Source organism: Emys orbicularis, chromosome 8 (genome assembly GCF_028017835.1).
Source record: "Emys orbicularis isolate rEmyOrb1 chromosome 8, rEmyOrb1.hap1, whole genome shotgun sequence".
Classification (NCBI taxonomy): domain Eukaryota; kingdom Metazoa; phylum Chordata; order Testudines; family Emydidae; genus Emys; species Emys orbicularis.
Window position 1 is genome coordinate 112,808,581 of NC_088690.1, and position 21,582 is coordinate 112,830,162.

The 21,582-nt window shown below is 53.7% G+C and overlaps 1 protein-coding gene across 1 annotated transcript; it reads left to right on the forward strand.

Moving 5' to 3' along the window:
* Positions 1-897: 897 nt before the first annotated feature.
* On the forward strand, positions 898-21,303 carry LOC135882297 (glutamate dehydrogenase, mitochondrial-like). The gene is made up of 12 exons (XM_065409161.1): positions 898-1,414; positions 2,390-2,470; positions 3,442-3,497; positions 4,047-4,110; positions 4,812-4,906; positions 5,184-5,363; positions 16,906-17,043; positions 17,503-17,640; positions 18,587-18,667; positions 19,029-19,244; positions 20,287-20,349; positions 21,187-21,303. The coding sequence occupies exons 1-12, from the start codon at positions 898-900 to the stop codon at positions 21,301-21,303; spliced, it is 1,746 nt and encodes a 581-aa protein (XP_065265233.1).
* Positions 21,304-21,582: the final 279 nt, after the last annotated feature.

Genomic DNA, 21,582 nt, shown 5'->3' on the forward strand with positions numbered 1-21,582 from the left:
CCAGCTTGAGGTGAGTTCAGTCTCCACAAGCCAGCAGAGCTCAGACTGGGAAAACAAGGGATGGTCAAACTCCTCCCCTGATCCCAAGTCCTAACCCCAGCTCCAAGGCAGCTGGGGCATTCTGCCAGGGGTGAAACAGCGAACGGCTTTCACCTCCAAACCGTGGTCGTTGGGCCCCAGAGCGAACGTGCAGGGTGCAGCTCAGCACGACACAGCCGCACGCTCTCCTGGTGCGGGGAGCCTGGCTGGGCGGCAGAGCAGGGCATGGGAGAGGTGCCCACGGTACATCCCGGGGCAGCAAACCGTGGGGCCGGTTTGGAGCTCATCCCAGGAACTGCCCCAGTGGCCAGAAACCATGCGCCTCGCACGGGCCCCAAGGGCCACGGCCGCCCTACTTCCTAAGCGGCCCCCCCGTGGAGAGCCCTGTGGGGCAGGGGGCAGTGGCGCCCGGGGGCGGGGCCCGGCACAGCCCACTTGGCTGGCATGGCCTTGCTGGGCCTTGGCCGCCCGCCCTGGGGCAGCATGGAGCAAAGGCTGCTGGGAGCAACAGCCCACTTCCCCCATCCTCCTGCCCCCAAATGGCCCCGCCCACTAGGCCTCGCCACGCCCCTCCCCTCTGGCCCAACGTGCTTGGGTCACAGCTGCATTTCCCGCCTTGTCACCCGCTGGCCGGACTCTCAGCCAATCCGAAAGGTGGGATGACACCCCGCCCACTTCCTTCTCAGCCATTCGGGAGCGTCCATCATCTTACGTCCAGCCCCCAGGCCTCTCAGCCAATCAGGAGAGTCTCCTCTCCGACGCTGCCCTGGCCCCCCTCTCAGCCAATCAGGGTGTCCGCGTCTCGCCCGCCCGCGTCTGTGTCAGGAGCAGGCTCCCCGGCCAGCCCGAGCCGCGGCCATGCAGAGGGTGCTGGGGGCCGGGCCGCTGCACTGGGAGGCGGTGGGAGCGGCTCGGCGGAGCGGGCCGGCCGGGCTCAGGCTCCTAACAGAGGCGGGCCGGCGTAAGGCCGCGTTACTATGGCAGCCAGTGAACGGAGGCGGGGCTCCGCCAACCGGACGTGACGCACCGGAAGGCGGAGGTGGCGGGAAAGGCGGCTGCGCTCTCGGCTGGCGCAGGGGGAAGCACGTGGCGGCCGCGGCCCAGGCCGGACTCGACGCGCCCGGCCTCCTGCCCATGGTGGAGACGTTCTGCGCGCGGGCGATGCGCGTGGCCGAGGCTGACCTGGTGCAGCAGCTCCGCAGCGCGCGGCCCGCGAAGGAGAAGCGGCAGTGGGTGCAGGGCATCCTGGAAACCATCCAGCGCTGCAGCCACGTCCTGGAGGTGTCCATCCCCATAAAGCGGGACAGCGGCCACTGGGAGGTGATTGAGGGCTGGCGGGCCCAGCACAGCCAGCACCTCCTGCCCTGCAAAGGGGGTAAGGGGGGCAGGCCCGGGCCCAGCACAGCCAGCACCTCCTGCCCTGCAAAGGGGGTAAGGGGGGCAGGCCCGAGCCCAGCACAGCCAGCACCTCCTGCCCTGCAAAGGGGGTAAGGGGGGCAGGCCCGAGCCCAGCACAGCCAGCACCTCCTGCCCTGCAAAGGGGGTAAGGGGGGCAGGCCCGGGCCCAGCACAGCCAGCACCTCCTGCCCGGTAAGGGGGGCAGGCCCGGGCCCAGCACAGCCAGCACCTCCTGCCCGGTAAGGGGGGCAGGCCCGGGCCCAGCACAGCCAGCACCTCCTGCCCGGTAAGGGGGGCAGGCCCGGGCCCAGCACAGCCAGCACCTCCTGCCCGGTAAGGGGGGCAGGCCCGGGCCCAGCACAGCCAGCACCTCCTGCCCGGTAAGGGGGGCAGGCCTGGGCCCAGCACAGCCAGCACCTCTTGCCCTGCAAAGGGGGTAAGGGGGGCAGGCCTGGGCCCAGCACAGCCAGAATCTCCTGCCTGGTAAGGGGGGCAGGCCCGAGCCCAGCACAGCCTCCCCTGCCCAGCACAGCCTCCCCTGCCCAGCCTCTTCCTCCATTAACACTCCAGCCGGGTTGATGCTAAAGGCGCTGCAGCGCCCCTGATCATTAACACTGCCAGGGCAGGGTGCCGGTTACCCACCTTACTTCTCCATGAGCCATTCAGATGAGAAGAGTGTTGGCGGGGAAACACTCCACCACCTCCAGGTTGCTAAATGAAACCTGAGCAGCTGTATCTGGATGGTGTCTGGTGCCCGTGAAATAACCTTCCTTTCTCAGAGCACCTGAGAGGAACAAGTGGAGCTGAGCGATGGCCGATCTGAGCTGTGACTAGGTGCTGCTGTTGCAGAGAGGCTGGCCACAGCATTGGGCCCTTTTTGACTCTCCTCTGTGCCACTGTCTTGCTGGATAGGCAGGTCTCCTTCATTTGTTGTCTCTCTGCTTTTCCCCAGGGGTTCGGTTTTCGGAGTCAATTAGCATTGATGACGTAAAAGCCCTGGCAGCCTTAATGACATACAAATGTGCGGTGGTGGGTAAGTCAGTGAGAGCTGGGAAGGCGCCCGGTGGGCTCTGTCAGTGGGGTGGTGGTGCTCGTGGAATGCCAGACTTCTATCACCTAGGAGAGCTCATGCTGTGCTTTGATAATGAGCCCTGTTCTCAAAGTGCCGCGTGTAACCATGATCGGTGTGTGTTAGCCAAGATGTACTGTGCTATGTAAAGTGCGTGATGATGCCCCCAATCCTCTTGAGTGGTGGGATCAAGGAATTCTGTTCTATCTTGAAAAACTGTGAAAAAACGTGAGTGCTGGAGTGGGGGTAGGTTAACAAGGGCTGGTGTACGTCCCCTACCCATTGTTGGAGTGGCAAACTAATTAGTGAGCTTGCGCTGTCCCAGGGAGTCTTGAGCAGTGTGAGATGGTATATTTCTGGGGTGCAAGGTTGGGGGCGGGGGTGATTTGCTGATGCGTCTCTCTGTATAATTCATGAGTGGCTCAAGGGAGCCTTCGTGCAATTTACCTGGGGGTGGGCTCCATGTGCTGATGGCTGAGTGATAACAGTGCCTGGAGGGGTTGGCTACTTGCCACTGGCGTAGCAATGTGTGAGACAGGGGGGCACAGGAATCCCACAGTCCCAGGTTGTACCCCGGAGGTCCTGTCACAGGGGTTTCACTCATGAAATACATCTTGTGTCTCCTGGTTGTCACGGATTCAGTCCTTGCTGGTGGGGATTGTGACAGGTGCAGGTTCGCAGCCATTCTTCGTTTAGGACCTGGGCCTTACAGATGTAGTTATGGAGGCAGTGACAGGTTAGTGTGGCATGGGGGTCTGGCCCTGTGCTCTCGTTACCAACCGTACTTCCTGTGCGTTGGGTTAGCTCCCCTTCTGGAGCGATGCCCCAGCAGACTTGGGGCAGTCACTCGCACAGCCCCGCTTCATAACAAAAGGGTGCGTTAGGGCAGGACGTCGGGGTGCTTGTCACTGATCTGGCTGCCTGATGAATTTCAGATGTTCCCTTTGGTGGTGCCATGGCTGGCGTGAAGATTGATCCAAAGAAGTATTCAGTAAGTTGGCATTGTTTCCTTTTTATTGTTCACGCTCCATTTGCACGGGATTCCTGCAGCCATTCCTAGCAATGCACTCTGACAAGCAAGGAAGAGGCATTGCTGGTGAGCAGCTCTCTCCAGTGGCTGTGAAAAGCAGCTCTGGGGGAGAAAGAGCTGATGAGCTTTGATTCAGTATGTTCAGCCAGGCGGGTGACAAAAGCCACGCTTGCGGGCTGGGCCTGGGGCTGGGGCTGGAGCTGTCCCAGCAGGTGTGTCGGGGCAAGTTGTGAGTTAGAGTTGGGCTGAAGGGCTGGGCATTCCTTGAGCTGTGAGCAGAGGCGAGCAAGCATGCATTCATTGTCCACGTCAGTCTAACAGGGCGCCCTGGTTCTGTATAGCACCAGTTGCATTAACTCCTGCAGCGCCTCAGCCATGTTCGAAGCTTTGTGGACATCAGAACACGCTGCCCCTGTAAAGGCATATGGCCCCTCCTGGCTGCCATACCTCAGGTATTTGCTTTTCTTTCGGGGGCCCCAGTAATGGCTGAATGTTGATGTTCTTGCACAGGAAGGTGAGCTGGAGAAAATAACAAGGCAGTTTACGGTTGAAATGGCCAAGAAAGGATTTATAGGTGAGGCTGGCTCCTTCCCACATTTTCCTCCAGGGCTGTATGAAAAATGACTGCTTAGCAGGTAGGCAAAGGACCCAGCAGAGAACCAAGTGGCTAGTCAGCAGGTGTGCTGGGGTCATTGCTTGTCACGTTGAGCGATATTGTCTTGTTTTCACCTGGCGTACACTTAGACTGCAGAGCGTCCAGGATAAGACCTGTCTTTTTGTTCTGTGTTCGTACAGCACCTAGCACAGGGGGTCCTGGTCCCTGGCTGGGCTCCTAGGCGATCTGGTCATACAAATAACACAATACCAGACCACTGATTTGTGACCTTTGCGTTCCATCGAGATTCCCCCGGCCTTTTCAGCCAGGGGTGTGTGTGTGGGATCTGAAGCTTCGTAGTTCCTTCTCCCTCGGCGTGTGACACACACGGATCAAGGGAGAGTTGTCACACAGCAAAGAATCTTGGAGTCACCATGGGTGTGTGACGGTTGGGAAGAGTCATGGCAAAGCCCAGGGGCAGTGAGGCTGTGACCGGAGTGGATCGGAAATGCCATGTTGCAGACGGAAGATCATTAGCTACGTCTAAAGGCAACAGTGCGTTGGGTTCAGCTGGCCTTGTAATCCCCGGGCCCTTCAGAAGTGCAGATGCTGTGATCTGTTTGAACAAAGAGACCGAATTGAGAAGGAACCAGAATTGACAGATCTGTTATCCCTGGCAGGGCCTGGAACTGACGTTGCTGCTCCTGACATAAATACAGGGGAAAGGGAGATGTCCTGGATTGCCGACACCTACTCCCGCACTCTCGGCTACAAGGTAATGTTGGCTTGTTCTACGGCAAGCTGAGCTACTGCTGCTTCCTTTAGGGAGGTGGTACGTTCCCATGGCTTGTGGGGTGGCCTCCCACTGAGGTTGGGATGGGGCAGACTAGCTGGGTCTAGTACTGAAATGGGGTTGACAGTAAAGTTGCTTTATCTTTGACTGGGCTGGGCCTGTGGGTCAAGGAAAGTCTGAACTCTAATGGGCCTTGTTTTCCCTGGACCAGTCGAGCAAGACGCGGGCTTGACCTTTGCTCTTCTGTTTGGAATTGTAGGATATCAATGCCCATGCCTGTGTGACAGGGAAGCCTATTAGTCAGGGAGGAATCCATGGGCGAGTCCCCGCCACAGGCCGTGGTCTGTTGCATGGGATTGAGAACTACATCAACAACACTCTCTACATGAACCTCGTTGGCCTGAGCCCTGGTTTCCCTGGCAAGACCTTTGCGTTGCAGGTAAGCACTGGGCAGAGCCATAACATTGTAAACTAGGCTTGTTTTCTTGTGGTCTTCACTGTCGCCATCGCTCCGTTCCCAGCAGAATTCAGCTGCTTCGCATCCTCCGTCCATGTCGACAAAGGAGCCTTTGTCTTTCAGGCTCAGCTCCAGCAATGCTGCCTGACGTTTATCTCCCAGCCTCCCGTCCGCCATTGAGAACACAGCCCGTCTCCAGATGGGAAGACAGTTGGCCTCAACAGCTGACCCCCTGCGGCTCTGTGAATTGTGCTGTGGTTTGGTGCAGCGTCCTGTGTTAGCCGTGGAACATCCCAGTGCAGCTTGCTGCGCATTTAATACCTTGGGAACAAAACATGTCGCAGTAGCTGGGTGCATGTTGGTTACACACTAAGGCCAGATGCTCAGAGTTCGGGGCCTGCAGCTATGCCCCTCCCAGGTTCACGGGTCCGGTACCTGCAGAAATAAGCAAGACCCCGTGTGACGTTATTGACATAAACTGGGACCATATAGATCATTGTTGCAACCAAGGTCCTGTAGTGGCATCCAAATCTTGTATAAAGGGGGTCGAATGGGGTGTCTAAGACAAAGTTATGGTTTACTGGTTATGATTATGCTGTCTATATGTGTGTATCAGTTTTGTAGTTGAAGTTATGAATATTGGCTCTATACTGTCTGTATTGCAAACTTATGCTATGCTTCTGGGTGACATCCCAGACAAGCTGGGATTAGCTCTGCCTAGCCTGCTTGATGGCCCATTAAGGACCATCAGCTATACAATGGACCCATTGAGAGAAGGCCAATATGCCTTCAGACTCAGCAAAGTATGCAGGGACTGGCCCATGTGACTCCAGACTCCATTTTGCTGTAATTTTCCACAGTAAGAACAAAGAGGTGTTCTTACACCTGGAAAAGACTATATAAGGCTGATGCCTCATCTCCATTTTGTCTTCAATCCTGCTTCTTACCTCTGGAGGGACTTTGCTACAAACTGAAGCTTTGAACAAAGGACTGAGGACCCATCCCAGAGGGGGATGTATTCCAGAGACTTGATTTGAACCTGCAGTTCATTCTATCGCTGCTGCAAGCCTGAACCAAGAACTTTGCCATTACTGTGTGTAATTGATTCCATTTAACCAATTCTAACTCTCACCTCTATCTTTTTCCTTTTATGAATAAACCTTTAGATTTTAGATTCTAAAGGATTGGCAACAGCGTGATTTGTGGGTAAGATCTGATTTGTATATTGACCTGGGTCTGGGGCTTGGTCCTTTGGGATCAGGAGAACCTTTTTCTTTTACTGGGGTCTTGGTTTTCATAACCATTTGTCCCCATAACGAGTGGCACTGGTGGTAATCCTGGGAAACTGGAGTATCTAAGGAGATTGCTTGTGAGACTTGCGGTTAGCCAGTGGGGTGAGACCGAAGTCCTCCTAGTCTGGCTGGTTTGGTTTGCCTTCGAGGTGGAAAAACCCCAGCCTTGGGCTGTGACTGCCCTGTTTGAGCAATTTGTCCTGAGTTGGCACTCTCAGTTGGGTTCCGCCAGAACCGCATCGTCACAGTGGCGTAGTCGTGCTTGGATCCACAGAACCAGGTCAATTAAGCTTTGGGTCAGAACCCCACGCTATCCAAATCTGAATTTTGGGATTGAGAGTTTTGTTGGTTAAAGAGCTGCTGCAATGGCTGAGCAAAGAGCATATGAGGGACTTGGCAAAAAAGCCCTGGAAAATTTGTGTTCAGAAAAGAGGATAAGCTTTAGAAAGAAAGCTACAAAGGAAGAACTGAGAAATCTGTTAATAGCCAGTGATCAGGGGGCAAGAGCACAGCCCTTACATGAAGCTACAGAAGATGCAGAAAAAATTTGGATGCAAAAGGCGACAAGTAAACTGCAATTTGAGCATGAACAGAAGCTAGCAGATCTTTGATTGCTGGAGAAGCAAAAAATAGCACAATTAGAGAAGGAGGCAGATGAGAGAGAAGAGAGAGCTCGTAAGGGGCGTCTAGAGCTGCTCGCTGCTGAACAGGAGATTCGCAGGATGGAACAGGAGACGGCCAGACTTCAGCTCCAAGTAATGGAAGAGCGGAGAAAGTCATCCCCACCTGGTACTCCACTTCCCCCCCGCCATGAGAAAAACTGGGAAAGGATGTGTCCCATTTACAACGATACTGAGGATATAGAGGAGTTTTTGTCTACCTTTGAACGCCTCTGCAATCTGTACCAGATCCCCGAGGGTCAGCGAATGCCTGTCCTGCTGACCAGACTGACTGGAAAAGCCAGGGAGGTATTTAATGAATTGGGGGAACAAAAAGCCTTGGATTATGGGCGGTTTAAGGATTCTGTGTTAAGGCGGTTCAAGGTTACTCCTGAATCTTACAGAGTTAAGTTTAGAGAGTTTAAAATGTCTAAGGATTGTACTTTTGTAGAATGTGCTCATAAGCTGATGGGTTTTGTTAAAAAGTGGGTTATGGGAGCCAAGGCGCATGGGAGTTTTGAAAAACTGCTGGATTTAATAACTTTGGAACAGTTCTTAGACATTGTGCCTGACAATGTGAGAGCAGCTGTGTGTGATAGGGACCCTGAGTCAGTCCTACGGGCAGCAGAGATTGCGGATGCCCATACCCAAAACAGGGCTCGGGAAGGGTGTAAACCCCCGGGAAAAACTAATCACCATTCTCCCCAGTTCAAGAGGAGGGAAGGATTTAAAAGTAAACCCGACTCTTCTAAAGGAGTTCAAGGGGGCCCGGAGGGTAGGAACTCGCATCCCAGGATGGAACAGGTTACATGCTATCACTGTGGTATGCTGGGCCACATGAGACCAGACTGCCCGACACTGAAGGGCAGCCCAAAACCAGCAACCCCAAATGCCACGGCAAATGCTAACCCTGTTGTTATAAACTCACAGGCAAGCCACACAGAGCCCAGCATTGGTGCCCTGTGTGCAAATGCTGTTTCTGTGGTCTCTGAAGAATTTGACCTTAAAACTCACATTAAAGCTAAATATGGGGGAAATAATGCAGAGTTTATTAGCAGTGCAGAAGTGAATGGAGTAAGGTGTATGGCATGGAGGGACACCGCAGCAGATATCACTTTGGTTAAAGCAAGCCTTGTCAGGAAGGAAGATTATTGGCCAGGTGAAGATGTGACTGTTGTAGCCTTATCTGAGTATTTTGTCAGGGTGCCTTTGGCTAAAATCCACCTGAAATGGAAGGGATTTGAGGGCACCATGGTTGTGGGAGTAAAAGACACAATCCCTAAGGATATTATGATTGGAAATGATATTAAAGCTATGGTCAGTCAAGTTAACACAAACCAGGCACAGGAGAGGATTGATCCTAAGGTTGTGCCTATGGAGGGTTTCTCCAAAAGTTTGTCTTTGGAAAGTAGCTGTTTGGCTGTGAATGAAGTTTCTGAATGTCTATCTAATGTCTCAGAAATAAATCTGGAATTAGATCAAGCGAAGGGAGAGGAGAACAAGGAGATTTTGGATGAGCCTAGGCAGTCTTGTGAGCTGATGGCTTTATCTAGTCAGCAGTTTGGGAAGGCAAGGAGAGTGGAAGATGAGTGTCCCCATACCTTACCTGTTTCCTGTGTGAAGAATAGTGACAGTGAAGGAAATGTGCCTGTGTCTGTCAGGGGTATTGACTTGCCTATGGAGGAAGCTACCCCAGTCTCCAAGCAGTTGTCTGTGAACAGCCCTGTGTGCTGGGACAAGGGAAATGAAATCCCAAACTCTGTCTAGTAAAGGAAAATGTGTCTCCAACTCTTTTTTGTCTGTGGAGCAGACAGAAGGTGCCTTTCAGCCTGTGATGGTTGAGAATAGTGCAGTTGTCTCAGATTTGGTTCTGGATTCAACTAAAGCCCAGGAAGGAAATGGTCCTAAGTTTGTGTCTGCTGGGGAGAATGGCACTGTAACTAGGTTGCATCCAGTTAGTGTCTTAGCAAAATCCCAGAGACCAGACAGTTCTGGTGCTTGTATTTTGCCTGTTGCTCATGTGTGGTTGGAGAAGGGTGTAACAACTCTGTCTAATCAGGGTGATACCCTAGCCAGGGCACAAGGAGAGCAGAAAGGTAATTTGGTTGTGGTACCTACGGACAGTTTAGCAACTTGTAGCAAAAGGGACAAAATTCCTAAGCTTGTGTGTGGCAAAGGAAAGGAGAATGCTTCTAACCTTTCATCTAGTGAGTCTAGGGGTTTGCCTGAAAGGGGATTGTGTAGAAATCTGCCTGATGGGCCAAAGGTGATCGTAAATGTAAGTAAGACCCAGACAGAGTCTGTTGTTGCTCAGGAAAGTGTTCCTTTAGAGCAAGCCCTAGGTGAAGAGGGTAAGGGCAGAATTTCTGTGAGGGGGGAATTGCTGCTTAGAAAAGCTCCTGGGGAAAGGAATCCTCATGGTAATCTGTACAAGCAGTTCCCTGCAACTGAAGGGTGTGAGAGTGATTTAATCAAGGAAGTTTCAGTTCCCAGCAGCCAGAAGTTGTCTGTTGTGAATGGATCCACTGACTTTCCTTGTAAAAGATCCAGTGTGGGTAGCTTTGAGAAGGTCTCAGAGGAAGTAAAAGTTGTTAAGGAATTGAGGCAGCCCTATAACCAAGTGGCTGTGTGGGGCCAACTTGTTGGGGAGACAATGGTGTTGGAACAGGAATGTCTCCATTCTGATTCTTTAAATGAGCAGTTTGTGCTTCAAGGTCTGAGGACAGATTTGGTTACTGATGTGTCAGAGCAGAGCAGTTTTATGGCTAAATGCTTGAGGATGCGGGAGAGAGCAAGCAAACTCTCACCCTCAGACTATTTAGATTTGTGTGGTATCTCTTTAAGACAGAGTCCAGCCTTGGAAATGATAGCAGTTACGAATATGGAAACTGGGGGACTGGCTCTGGTCTGGGGTAGTGCAAATTACTTGCCTGGCTGGGAGCGGAAGCTGTTAGCACAGAGAGCCCACCCCATCAGCCAGTGAATTCTGTTAAGCAAGAGAAATCCGGGTTTGATCCTGCAGGACAAGGAGGAAAGAGAAAACTGAATTTTGCAAAGGGAAGCCACAGGTTAACCCTAAAATGCCCAAACTCCAATGGTATTGAGCCAAAGGCGTGGCATGACAAACACGATTGTAGATGGACACTTGCAATGAACTTGTTGTTATTGCTAATGGTAAATTTTGTAATAAATGTGTTGCTATTGCCACAAGCTGTAAAAATGTACAATGTGCCTAATCTTTTGGAGAATCCCTTGAACATGTTAAAAGAACTACATAAGAACACACGTTATGTTAAAAGGCCTTGTTATACTGATGTTTCACAGTTAATGCCTGTAAACAATATTGGAACTTTTCACAAGGAAAAAGACATTCCAGACCTAATGTGCTGCGTGAAAAGGAAGACTGAGGCACACTACCATATTGCTTTCATGGCTAAATGCCAAGATTCCTGTACTATGAAGAACATTAATATCTGCATTTATTTGATGTTAATTGGGTTCCAAACATTTGCCCGAGCTTGTATGGATAAAGTAGCTGTTTGCTTTAGCTCTTGGCAAGATCACATGACACATACAGGAACCATGCTGCCAGAGCAGATCCAATCCACTATTGTTCTAACTAAGTTTTACCTTGAGTTTATAAAGAGGTTCAATCATGTTGTTGAACATGACTTTGATAAACCATTTCTGTTGTACACTGGTATGGCTTCTAACCCAATACTAGCTGTAGTGAGACAGACCCAAGGATGGGGAGCTCTTGGGATGCAGTCAGTGATGTTTGTGTCATCCCTTCCTGCATCAATTTTGCGTTGGGGGTGTGACGTTATTGACATAAACTGGGACCATATAGATCATTGTTGCAACCAAGGTCCTGTAGTGGCACCCAAATCTTGTATAAAGGGGGTCAAATGGGGTGTCTAAGACAAGGTTATGGTTTACTGGTTATGATTATGCTGTCTATATGTGTGTATCAGTTTTGTAGTTGAAGTTATGAATATTGGCTCTATACTGTCTGTATTGCAAACTTATGCTATGCTTCTGGGTGACATCCCAGACAAGCTGGGATTAGCTCTGCCTAGCCTGCTTGATGGCCCATTAAGGACCATCAGCTATACAATGGACCCATTGAGAGAAGGCAAATATGCCTTCAGACTCATCAAAGTATGCAGGGACTGGCCCATGTGACTCCAGACTCCATTTTGCTGTAATTTTCCACAGTAAGAACAAAGAGGTGTTCTTACACCTGGAAAAGACTATATAAGGCTGATGCCTCATCTCCATTTTGTCTTCAATCCTGCTTCATACCTCTGGAGGAACTTTGCTACAAGCTGAAGCTTTGAACAAAGGACTGAGGACCCATCCCAGCGGGGGATGTATTCCAGAGACTTGATTTGAACCTGCAGTTTATTCTATCGCTGCTGCAAGCCTGAACCAAGAACTTTGCCATTACTGTATGTAATTGATTCCATTTAACCAATTCTAACTCTCACCTCTATCTTTTTCTTTTATCAATAAACCTTTAGATTTTAGATTCTAAAGGATTGGCAACAGCGTGATTTGTGGGTAAGATCTGATTTGTATATTGACCTGGGTCTGGGGCGTGGTCCTTTGGGATCGAGAGAACCTTTTTCTTTTACTGGGGTCTTGGTTTTCATAACCATTTGTCCCCATAACGAGTGGCACTGGTGGTAATACTGGGAAACTGGAGTGTCTAAGGAGATTGCTTGTGAGACTTGCGGTTAGCCAGTGGGGTGAGACCGAAGTCCTCTTAGTCTGGCTGGTTTGGTTTGCCTTAGAGGTGGAAAAAACCCCAGCCTTGGGCTGTAACTGCCCTGTTTGAGCAATTTGTCCTGAGTTGGCACTCTCAGTTGGGTTCCGCCAGAACCGCATCGTCACACCCCGTGTGCGGGACCAGAGTCTGCTGCAGGAATCCCTACGTTTTGTGATAACCACTACACCAGTGTTAACTTAATAGTAATAACTAATCCCTAGCTTTTATATAATGCTCTTCAGTAACTCTCAGGGCTTTCTCTTTGATTTTCATATGTTCTGCTGCCAGGCACCTCTCATTCCCACGCTCCCCAGCCCGCTCAAACATGCAGCGATGGCTCATGGATGAATCTCCTTCTTCTCTCCATATGAACCAGGGAAGCAGTGGGGCTTGGAGCTAGCTTCAGCGGGTCAGCTCCCTGGCAGCTCTAGCCTCGTGACCCCTGCGCTTGGAATTGTGCAGAGAGCACGTGCTGTAATCCTGCTTCCCCTTTTGAGGACATCTGCAGTGAAAGATACAGCTACAGCAGGTCCCAGCAGGGCAGGGAGATGGTGAACAAAATACCAGGTGCCCAGCCACAGCAAAATGGTGAATGCCAGAGCAAAAATGGTAAATTTTGCATCTTGGGAATCTGCCATATTATGGAACTATGGAGTCCACAGGTCCCAGTTTCAAATGAATGGGGTGGTTAGCACTTCTTAGAGCTGTTGTTTCAGGCTCTCTGCAGACTCAGGCAGGCAGCGATTGCAGACTGTAGGTACTCGACTGCATCGGTTACACTCGGCTCATGTTTTCAAGGCTATCTCTGCAACCATAAGGCCTGGAAACATCTTTTTTTTAAAAAAAAGCTGAGATTCTGGAGCATGATTCTGTGGCACGGGGAGAATTCCATGGAATCCGGGAGTTCTCAGGGCTTTGCATGTAAGCCAGGGTCCGATTCTCAGAGGGGAAAAGTACCCACAAGTGCAGTTGAAGTCTGTGGGAGCTTTGGGTGCTAAGCACCTTGGAAAATCAAACATGTTGCGTAACTCTGTGCCTCCACCCTGGTGGGTCTGTCTCCAAATCCCCACTGTCTAACCTGAGCCGCTGTAGGGCTGGTGTCCTCAGGTCTCTGTGCTGGGTGAGAGGTGAGGGAAGCCTGATTTAGCCAGATGTGTCTGTGTGCAGTCAACCTGGCAGCTTGCCTGCTCTGCATCTCTCTCCACCTTCCCTGCAGATCCCAGTTCAGGGCCTGCCTTGGAACCATGGTGAAATGCTTCCCTCTTGTGTGTCTCCGATAGCTCTTCCCTCTTCTCCTGGTGCTGCCGACTCACTCCTTGCCAAATGCCGCTATGCTCCGACTCTGCTGATCCAGCTCGGTTGTTTATTTTTCCAAACATTGCCTGCATCAGCCCGGCGTTGTCCTGCTGGATGTCATAGCATTTGTCCTGCCAAATGGCAATGGAGCACTTACAGCTCCTGAGCTCTGGGTTCATCACAGTGGCCTGGAGAGTCCAGTGCTAATGTGCCGCCTGCCTCTGGCAGCGTTACTCACGCACACACTCCCTCCTCACCCAGTCCTCTGACAAAAAGCTTTCCAGGATGATGAAGCAGCCTGTGGCCGGGGAGCTGAGTCTCCCTAGTCAAAGCTCAGGAAAAGAGCATCTCTGGACTCTGTTGTAGGAAGTTCACTCTGGTCCTGTGATTTCTGTGTCCCGTGGTTGTGTTCCTTCTGAACCGATGTACACAGGCTCTCCTTGTGCCTGACCATATGCAGGTACACCTCTACCCCGATAGAACGCTGTCCTCGGGAGCCAAAAAATCTTACCGTGTTAGAGGTGAAACCGCGTTCTATCGAACTGGCTTTGATCCGCCGGAGTGTGCAGCCGCCTCTCCCCCCCCCCCCCCCGGAGCGCTGCTTTACCGCGTTATATCCGACTTCGTGTTATATCAGGCCGCGTTCTATCGAACTGGCTTTGATATGCTGGAGTGCGCAGCCTCCTCCTCCTCCCCCCCCCCCCGAGCGCTGCTTTACCGCGTTATTCGTGTTATATCGGGTCGCGTTCTATCGAACTGGCTTTGATCTGCCGGAGTGCGCAGCCTCCTCCCCCCCGGAGCGCTGCTTTACCGCGTTATATCCGACTTCGTGTTATATCGGGCCGCGTTCTATCGAACTGGCTTTGATTTGCCGGAGTGCGCAGCCTCCTCCCCCCTCTCCCCCCAGAGTGCTGCTTTACCGCGTTATATCCGAATTCGTGTTATATCGGGCCGCGTTCTATCGGGGTAGCGGTGTATAAGAGACAAGGTGGGGAAGGTAATGTCTTTTATTGGACCAAGTTCTGCTGGGGAAAGAGACAAGCTTTCAAGCTACACAGAGCCCTTCTGCGGGTCTGGGAAAGGTGCTCCGAGCGGCACAGCTAAAGACGAGGTGGAACAAATTTGCTTTGCATAAGTATCAAAGGGGTAGCCGTGTTAGTCTGGATCTGTAAAAGCAGCAAAGAGTCCTGTGGCACCTTATAGACTAACATAGTAAGGTTTGTTTGTTTGGTTTTTTTTTTGTTTGGTTTTTTTTTTGCATAAGTAGTTAACACACATTTCAAGAGACCGTTTAAGGTGAAGTGGCCTGTTAACGTCTCCCCAGTCATAGGGGAGAAAGGAGGGGTGGCAGGGTTGAGTGGGTCACAGATTGTTGTAATAAGCCATAAATCCAGTGTCTATTCGGTCCATGAGTTTTCGTGTCTAGCAGAGTTATGAATTGAAGTTCCCAGGCTCATCTGTTGTGCAGGTTTCCTTTGAGGCTGAGGGTGCAGCTGTGCCGCTGTATGTTTCTAGTGTGAACATAGTCGGCATGTCTTTCGGAGCCTGCTGTGCCCTACCCAAGTGTATGGACAGTGTTGTCAGACTTCCAGGCCTTTCTCTACTCACCACGTTGTGGTACCTAGGAGAGCCTGTCAGCAAGATCACACCGAAGCTGCGTAGCGACTCTGCGGATTGACCCTCCAGTCGCTGATGCCCATCGCTCTCAGACTGCAGGAAGACTGGGGTCCTGAAAACATAACATGCTAAAACTCCTGTTCCCATACTCAGTGTTGAATTGGAGAGGTCCTTTCACTTACCGGCACACCCCCTGCTTTACATGGTCCATTCTAGGCAAGGTACTCCAGTATTTTACTAATACCACAAATGCAAACGCGCTGTAGCCTGTGTGCAGGAGCGAAATGGGCCTGGTATGTCCTGTCAGACCTCGCATCTGTACTGCCAAGCAGGGATGGGGTTGTTCTGGGGGAGCTGCTGAGGTCTGGTTGGAATACATTGGTCATGTTTTAATCAACAACTGAGGAAGGTGTGGCTCACCTGTATTGCATTTCGCACCCTGAGGTTTCTGGGCTGGAATTTGGTGGGTGATGAATCTGAAAAGACAGGGTTGGTCATTAGGCTGTTGTTCCTCGGGCGTTCTAAGCCTGGTCTCTTTCACATTCAGCTGACAGTTGTGACAGCTGCACTGTGTCCATTTGCGTTCACGGCATGGGTGTGTCTAGCTGTGTGACAAGCACACGCCCGTTTCTTCAGCATCTGAAATTAAGGGCTTTGTGCAGGGTGACTACCTGTATGGGAGTGCTGCTGGGCGGGGAACTGGCGGCTGCTGGACATTGGTTTTTCTTCCCTAATTACCCATTACTAATGGAGCTCCCTTTCCGTGGGACTTGAAGCTGGCTGTCTCCCAGCCGCTGCTTCAGTTCAAGAGAAATATGCTGTGACCTATGAGATTCTGTGCCTCGGGCCACAGGACTCCGCCAGCCGAGCTGAGATTGTACAAGGAAGTGATGGCTCCAGGAGTCACCTCCATTGAATTAGCTATTCTGAGCAATCTCCAAAGGGATTGTGAACACTTTCTAATTCACTTACTGGGCTAATGAAGAGGAGGAGAGGAGAGGCCCTTGGCTGCTTCACCTTTATAGTTTTTCTGTGGAAGTTGTTTTTGCTAAATAAGAAATTGGTTTTCAGCTTTGCTTTAAGAACCTGATCCTGGCCAGCAGCTGAGCTAGGATCCGGGGGGGGGGGGGGAGACACCTGCCTTAAGGGGAAGAACATAAGAACGGCCACACTGGGTCAGACCAAAGGTCCATCTAGCCCAGTATCCTGTCTTCTGACAGTGGCCAATGCCAGGTGCCCTAGCGGGAATGAAGATAACAGGGAATCACTGAGTGATCCATCCCCTGTTGCCCCTTCCCAGCTTCTGGCAAACAGGGGCTGGAGACCGCATCCCGGTGCATCCTTGCTAATAGCCAAGAACCTCACCATTACGAGGTCTCCCTTACCTGCAATAATTCTTCCTCCCTCTGGTTTCTTGGAAGTTAATTGAACCAGCATAGGAGGATAAAAGATCTGCCTAACCTTCAGCTAATGTCTAGCCTGCCTTGACCATCCAGGGGAAAGCCCATTGCAGGAGTTGGTCTGGGGCCATTTTCTGGTAAAGTAGAACACTCTAGCTTCCTGCTGAGGAGTGCAATGACTGCAAATCGGGGAAGTGATTGTAAACGCCTAGGCTGCTGCGTGACTGGTCCCTTCACCCACCATGGGCCACCTACAGTGCCAGAACTTGCTGAGTACCCATCAGCCCTCCAAAGACTGAGTCTCGTTAATGGAATCTCGTTAGCCCACACGGTCCAGAGTGCCCTTGCCACTGGCTCCCATGAGATGGCTGCTAGGCATTTCCAAAGCGAGTAGTGCCCAGCTCCAAACACCTTAAAGGGCCCCAGTGTGGAAATCCCAGTGTGTTTGGATTCCCCCACTTAGCGGCTCTCTGATCTCTTTCCTTGTAGGGCTTTGGCAACACGGGCCTGCACACCATGAGGTACCTGCACCGCCACGGAGCGTGCTGTGTGTCTGTCGGGGAGGTGGATGGTGCTATTTACAATTCCAGCGGGATCCATCCCAAGGAACTACAAGATTATAAGATGGTAGGTTCAATCCAGACCCACAAAAATGTGGTCTTAATGGGCAGGGGGGGAGTGTCCAGCCCAGTTTGAGATGCAGAAGAAATGTGGGGAGTGAGCTGCTCCTCTCCTCTCCTCTAGATTATGGCTCAGGCGTCTACAAAGGTCAGCACAAGCCGGCCATGGCAGGGTGCTGTGGTGCAGCTGTGGGCCACTTGTAGAATAAATAAAATAAATAAATATACCTATCTCATAGAACTGGAAGGGACCCCGAAAGGTCATCGAGTCCAGCCCCCTGCCTTCACTAGCAGGACCAAGTAGTGATTTGTGCCCCAGATCCCTAAGTGGCCCCCTCAAGGATTGAACTCACAACCCTGAGTTTAGCAGGCCAGTGCTCAAACCACTGAGCTATCCCTCCCCCCAGAGGAGCTGCTGGCTTTGCAGGCCTGGCTGGCCACTGCTGAATTGTCCCTGTCGTTCCAGGAACATGGCACCATCGTCGGCTTTCCAAAAGCAGAGCCTTACGAAGGCAGCGTCCTGGAAGTACCTTGTGACATCCTCATCCCAGCTGCTATCGAGAAGCAGCTCACGAAGGAGAACGCGCATCGGGTCCAAGCCAAGGTACGCAGTGCAAAGAACGCTCATGCAGGAGAGCCCGAATTAATGGGAGCTGCCCCAGGTACCGGGGAGCAGAATTTGGCCCTCCGTATATAAACGACCCAGTTTAGACTCACTGTCAACACGCAGCGTGCAGCACCTTGCACTCTGAGCCGGCCCTTCCTCGCTGCGATTGTGCAGAGGGAATATGGGCAGATGGGTTCATTTGAATACAGATAAGCATTCCCATGGTGCTGGAGCATGAGGCAGAGGTGATGAGTCGCTGTTACGGCGTCCAGGCACCGGTTGCCATGGTCAAAGTTCCTTATGGAAACTCGAGTGGAATCAAGCGTGTGTGGTGAGTCAACCCCTCACGTCTCACTGTGCTGGGAGGGAGTGGGGAGCTGCTAGAGCAGCCTCTCCGCAAATTAACCCTCAGCCCCAGTTCAGACATTAGGGCACTGCCAGAGGGCGAGAAAAGGGTCAGGAAACCACAGGTGGGGAGAGAAATTTCGGAGGGGGAAGGAGATCCGTATCCCCTGCACATGGAGGTCTGGTCACTCTCCACTAGGCAACAAAACAAATGCAGTACGTCGGGGTAGCCCAAGCATGGGCCTGCTGGCCAGGTGCAGCCCATGGAGACGCCAGGTCCCAGCAGGCGTGATCTCCATGTGGCTCATGGTGGAGCAGGTCGCTCTAGGCCCTAGGTCTGCAGTTGTCTTTACTTTACACACACTCTGGGCAGCCCTCAGGTTCTGGTCAGTTACCACTCTTGTCTTCTGGTGGTGCAGCCTGAGCAGCCCCCGCAGTAGCTGCCTGCTGGTGCTCAGTGCCCTTGGGAAGGGCTGCTAGAAATAACCTTTGTTGAGAGACGGGAACGAGGCCGCAGTGAGTCTCCCATCGCGACTGCAGCCCCGTGTCCACCTCCTCTGGGCATTGGCTGCCTTGTGCCTCCATTTGTGCTTCACAGATTATCGCCGAAGCTGCCAACGGCCCCACCACACCAGCAGCCCATGAGATCTTCCTGCAGAGAAATATCCTCGTCATCCCGGTACGGCCGACGCCTCTTCACCCTGCCCCCTGCGAGTCAGCCCAGGGTGCGGTGTAGACAGGCGGGAGAGCTTTCCTCTGCTCTCCCTGGGCCCATGGTGGTCCCTGCTCAGCCCTGATGCTCTAGCAAGGCAGGGTTGAGCAGACTTCCCCTCCCTTTGCCAGAGCCGGGGCAGTGGCTGAGAGCTGTCAGATGGACAGGATGCTGTAGAGCCAAATCCAGCTGTGGTGCACAAGCGGGGCTCGGTGGGAGGGTGGGCAGCGTCCGCCGATTCGGAAGAGTGGCCTGCGCCGTGATGTGTCTGGATTCTGACGGGGCTCGCTCTGGCGGGTCTGTGCCATCGCGGCCTCTCCCCTCGCAGGACCTGTATGTGAACGCGGGCGGCGTGACCGTTTCCTTCTTCGAGTGGCTGAAGAACCTCAACCACGTGAGCTATGGCCGCCTGACCTTCAAGTACGAGCGGGACTCCAACTACCACCTGCTGATGTCTGTCCAGCAGAGCCTGGAGCGGACCCTTGGGAAGGGCAGCGGGGAGATCCCCATCGTCCCCTCCCCGGAGTTCCAGGCCAGGGTGGCAGTAAGTCCAGGCTTTTCCTGGGTAGCAGGGACTCTCGGCTCGTTTCCTTTCCCCTGGAGGGCGGGGGCTGCTGTGGCGCTGGGGAAAGGGCAGCCTCCCTCCGGAGCTGTGGGCCAGATCGGTGCCGGTGCAGGGACAGAGACCTCCCTTATTTGAGTGCAGCGGGCGCTGACGTGGTAAAAGCCAGGACAGCTCTGAGGGCTGCCCAAGTTGTGCCCCTGCTGCAAGGGGCCCGTGGGTCTTTGCCAGGGTGCAGAATTACCCGGCTGCAGCCCTGACGCCCACTCCCCACAGAACGCTGCACCTGGTGTAGGCCCCCCACGTGCTTGGGGTTCCTGGGAGGACCTTACACCAGCCCCTTTGCCCCAGGGTCACTGGTGTGGAAATGCCCTGGGACTGGCCTGTGCAGACTCACCGAGCGGTTTAAGGACAAATGGCCGGAAGGGTGAGGGACAAAGGCGGCCCCGCACGCTGAGCTCCATGGCAAGGAGGGGGCTGCCGGAGGGGGCATGCTGGCCCCTTGGCTGCAGGCAGCCTGCGCCTTGGCTGCCTGGAGCTCAGCCAGCGGTTGGGATCCCAGGTTCCTGTAGCCAGGGCTGTGTTGGAAACCCAGTGGTGCGGGCTTGGCGCTGGGTTGAGAAGCCAAGGCCATAGGGACCAGCCCTTGGAAAGGGGGGCCAGGTGCTCAAGTGGCTGGGGACCAGTCGGTGTTAGAGGAGAGCCCTGCAGAACTGACGGGGTCAGGGCTTTGCTGCAGGATCAGTGGCTGGGCTTAGCGTGGGACGGAGAACGAGATACAGTGATCTGAGACCTGGGCCGACAGGGTCATGCTGCTGTAAATCGGGGGCAACCCCTGAGCCAGGGAAGTATCCCCGGAGAAGCAGCAGGAGACCCGGCCACAGGGTCAGCCTCATGGCCACCCAGCCCGCTGCTAGCCCCTCCGCAGAGCGTGCTGCCTTACCCCGAGGCTCTGTCCGGCTCGGCAAGGCGGGTGATGCTGACCTCGTCCCTGTCAAGGGGTTCATTTGGTTTCCCCTTGCAGGGGGCCTCCGAGAAGGATATCGTGCACTCGGGGCTGGCCTACACTATGGACCGCTCGGCCCAGGTATGTGCCTCTGTCCCCCAGGTGTCACTGCAGCTTGTGCTAACGAGTCCCAGTCCTCGCCCTCTCTGGGTATTCACACGGGCTCGGGAGCTGCTCCAAACCGGGGCCCTGGGGATCAGTCCCAGGGCTGCGGTTTGGTCCGTTCCCTTCGGCGGGGGCGCCCCTGGTTGGGGCCTAGTTCGCAGCTTTTCCCGGTGTAGCCCTAGAAAAGAGCTTCCCTTGGCCGTGGCGCTGTGCTGTTATCGGCACGCAGGGTGAGGCCTGGCAGCTCAGTCGCGATCTCAGGGCTGCTCGAACCACAGCCCCTCCCAGGCCTCACCCACTCACGCTCTCACTGCTGGGCCCGGCCCAGCCTCGCCCTGAAGTGACTGACAGCTGTCACTGCCCTTGTCGAGGGCTGGGTAGAACTTGGGGCTGCCCAGACTGAAGGCCGGGGGGTTCCCGCTGGCGATGCGCTGCCGTGGGGTGCCGTGTTTAGCCGGCCTGCGTGCGCTCGGGTGGCCCGTACCCAGTGCAGCGTGGGGGGCTCTGGGTGTGTTAGCAGCGCTAGGATCGTTCCATCAGGCTGCTCCTGCGACTGGGAGAGCCCTGCTGGTGCAGCCCCAAGCCTGCCCGGAACAACCCTGTTTTCCCAGCACGGCCTCTCCGCTGCCACTGAAACCCTGGCTTTGACCTGCCCCTCGGGGCCTCCTCCCAGAAGGGCTCTTGCTGCTGGAGCTGCAGAAGGGATGGTTATGGGCCCAGGCTTGCTGGCGGCTGCTGGATTTCACGCTGCCCCCCAGCCTGCCCGGTTGCCCGGCTCAGCCCTTGTGCCTCTGCGCATTGTTTGTTTTCTAGCAAATCATGAACATCGCCACGAGGTACAACCTGGGCTTGGACCAGAGAACCGCTGCCTACCTGTGCGCCATCGAGAAGGTGTTCAGGGTGTACAATGAAGCTGGGTTTGCATACTGACGTGAGCTGTCCCCTGGCCTCCCTCCCTCCCTCCCCAGGCTAAGGGCACAGCCACCTGCCCACGCCTGAAACGCTCCCGGAAAGAGACTCGGGGGGGGGGGGGGGAGATGTGCTGGGGGGGGGGGGGGGGTCAGGGCACGTTTGTCCCTGTGGCTGCAACCTCAGCCCTCCCACACTGCACGGGGAGCCGCTGCCGTGGGGTCACCTAGTTCTGGGAGTGTCACCCCGGCAGTGCATTGTCTCTTCATAAACCATTTACTGGGAGCAATGCCCCCTCCA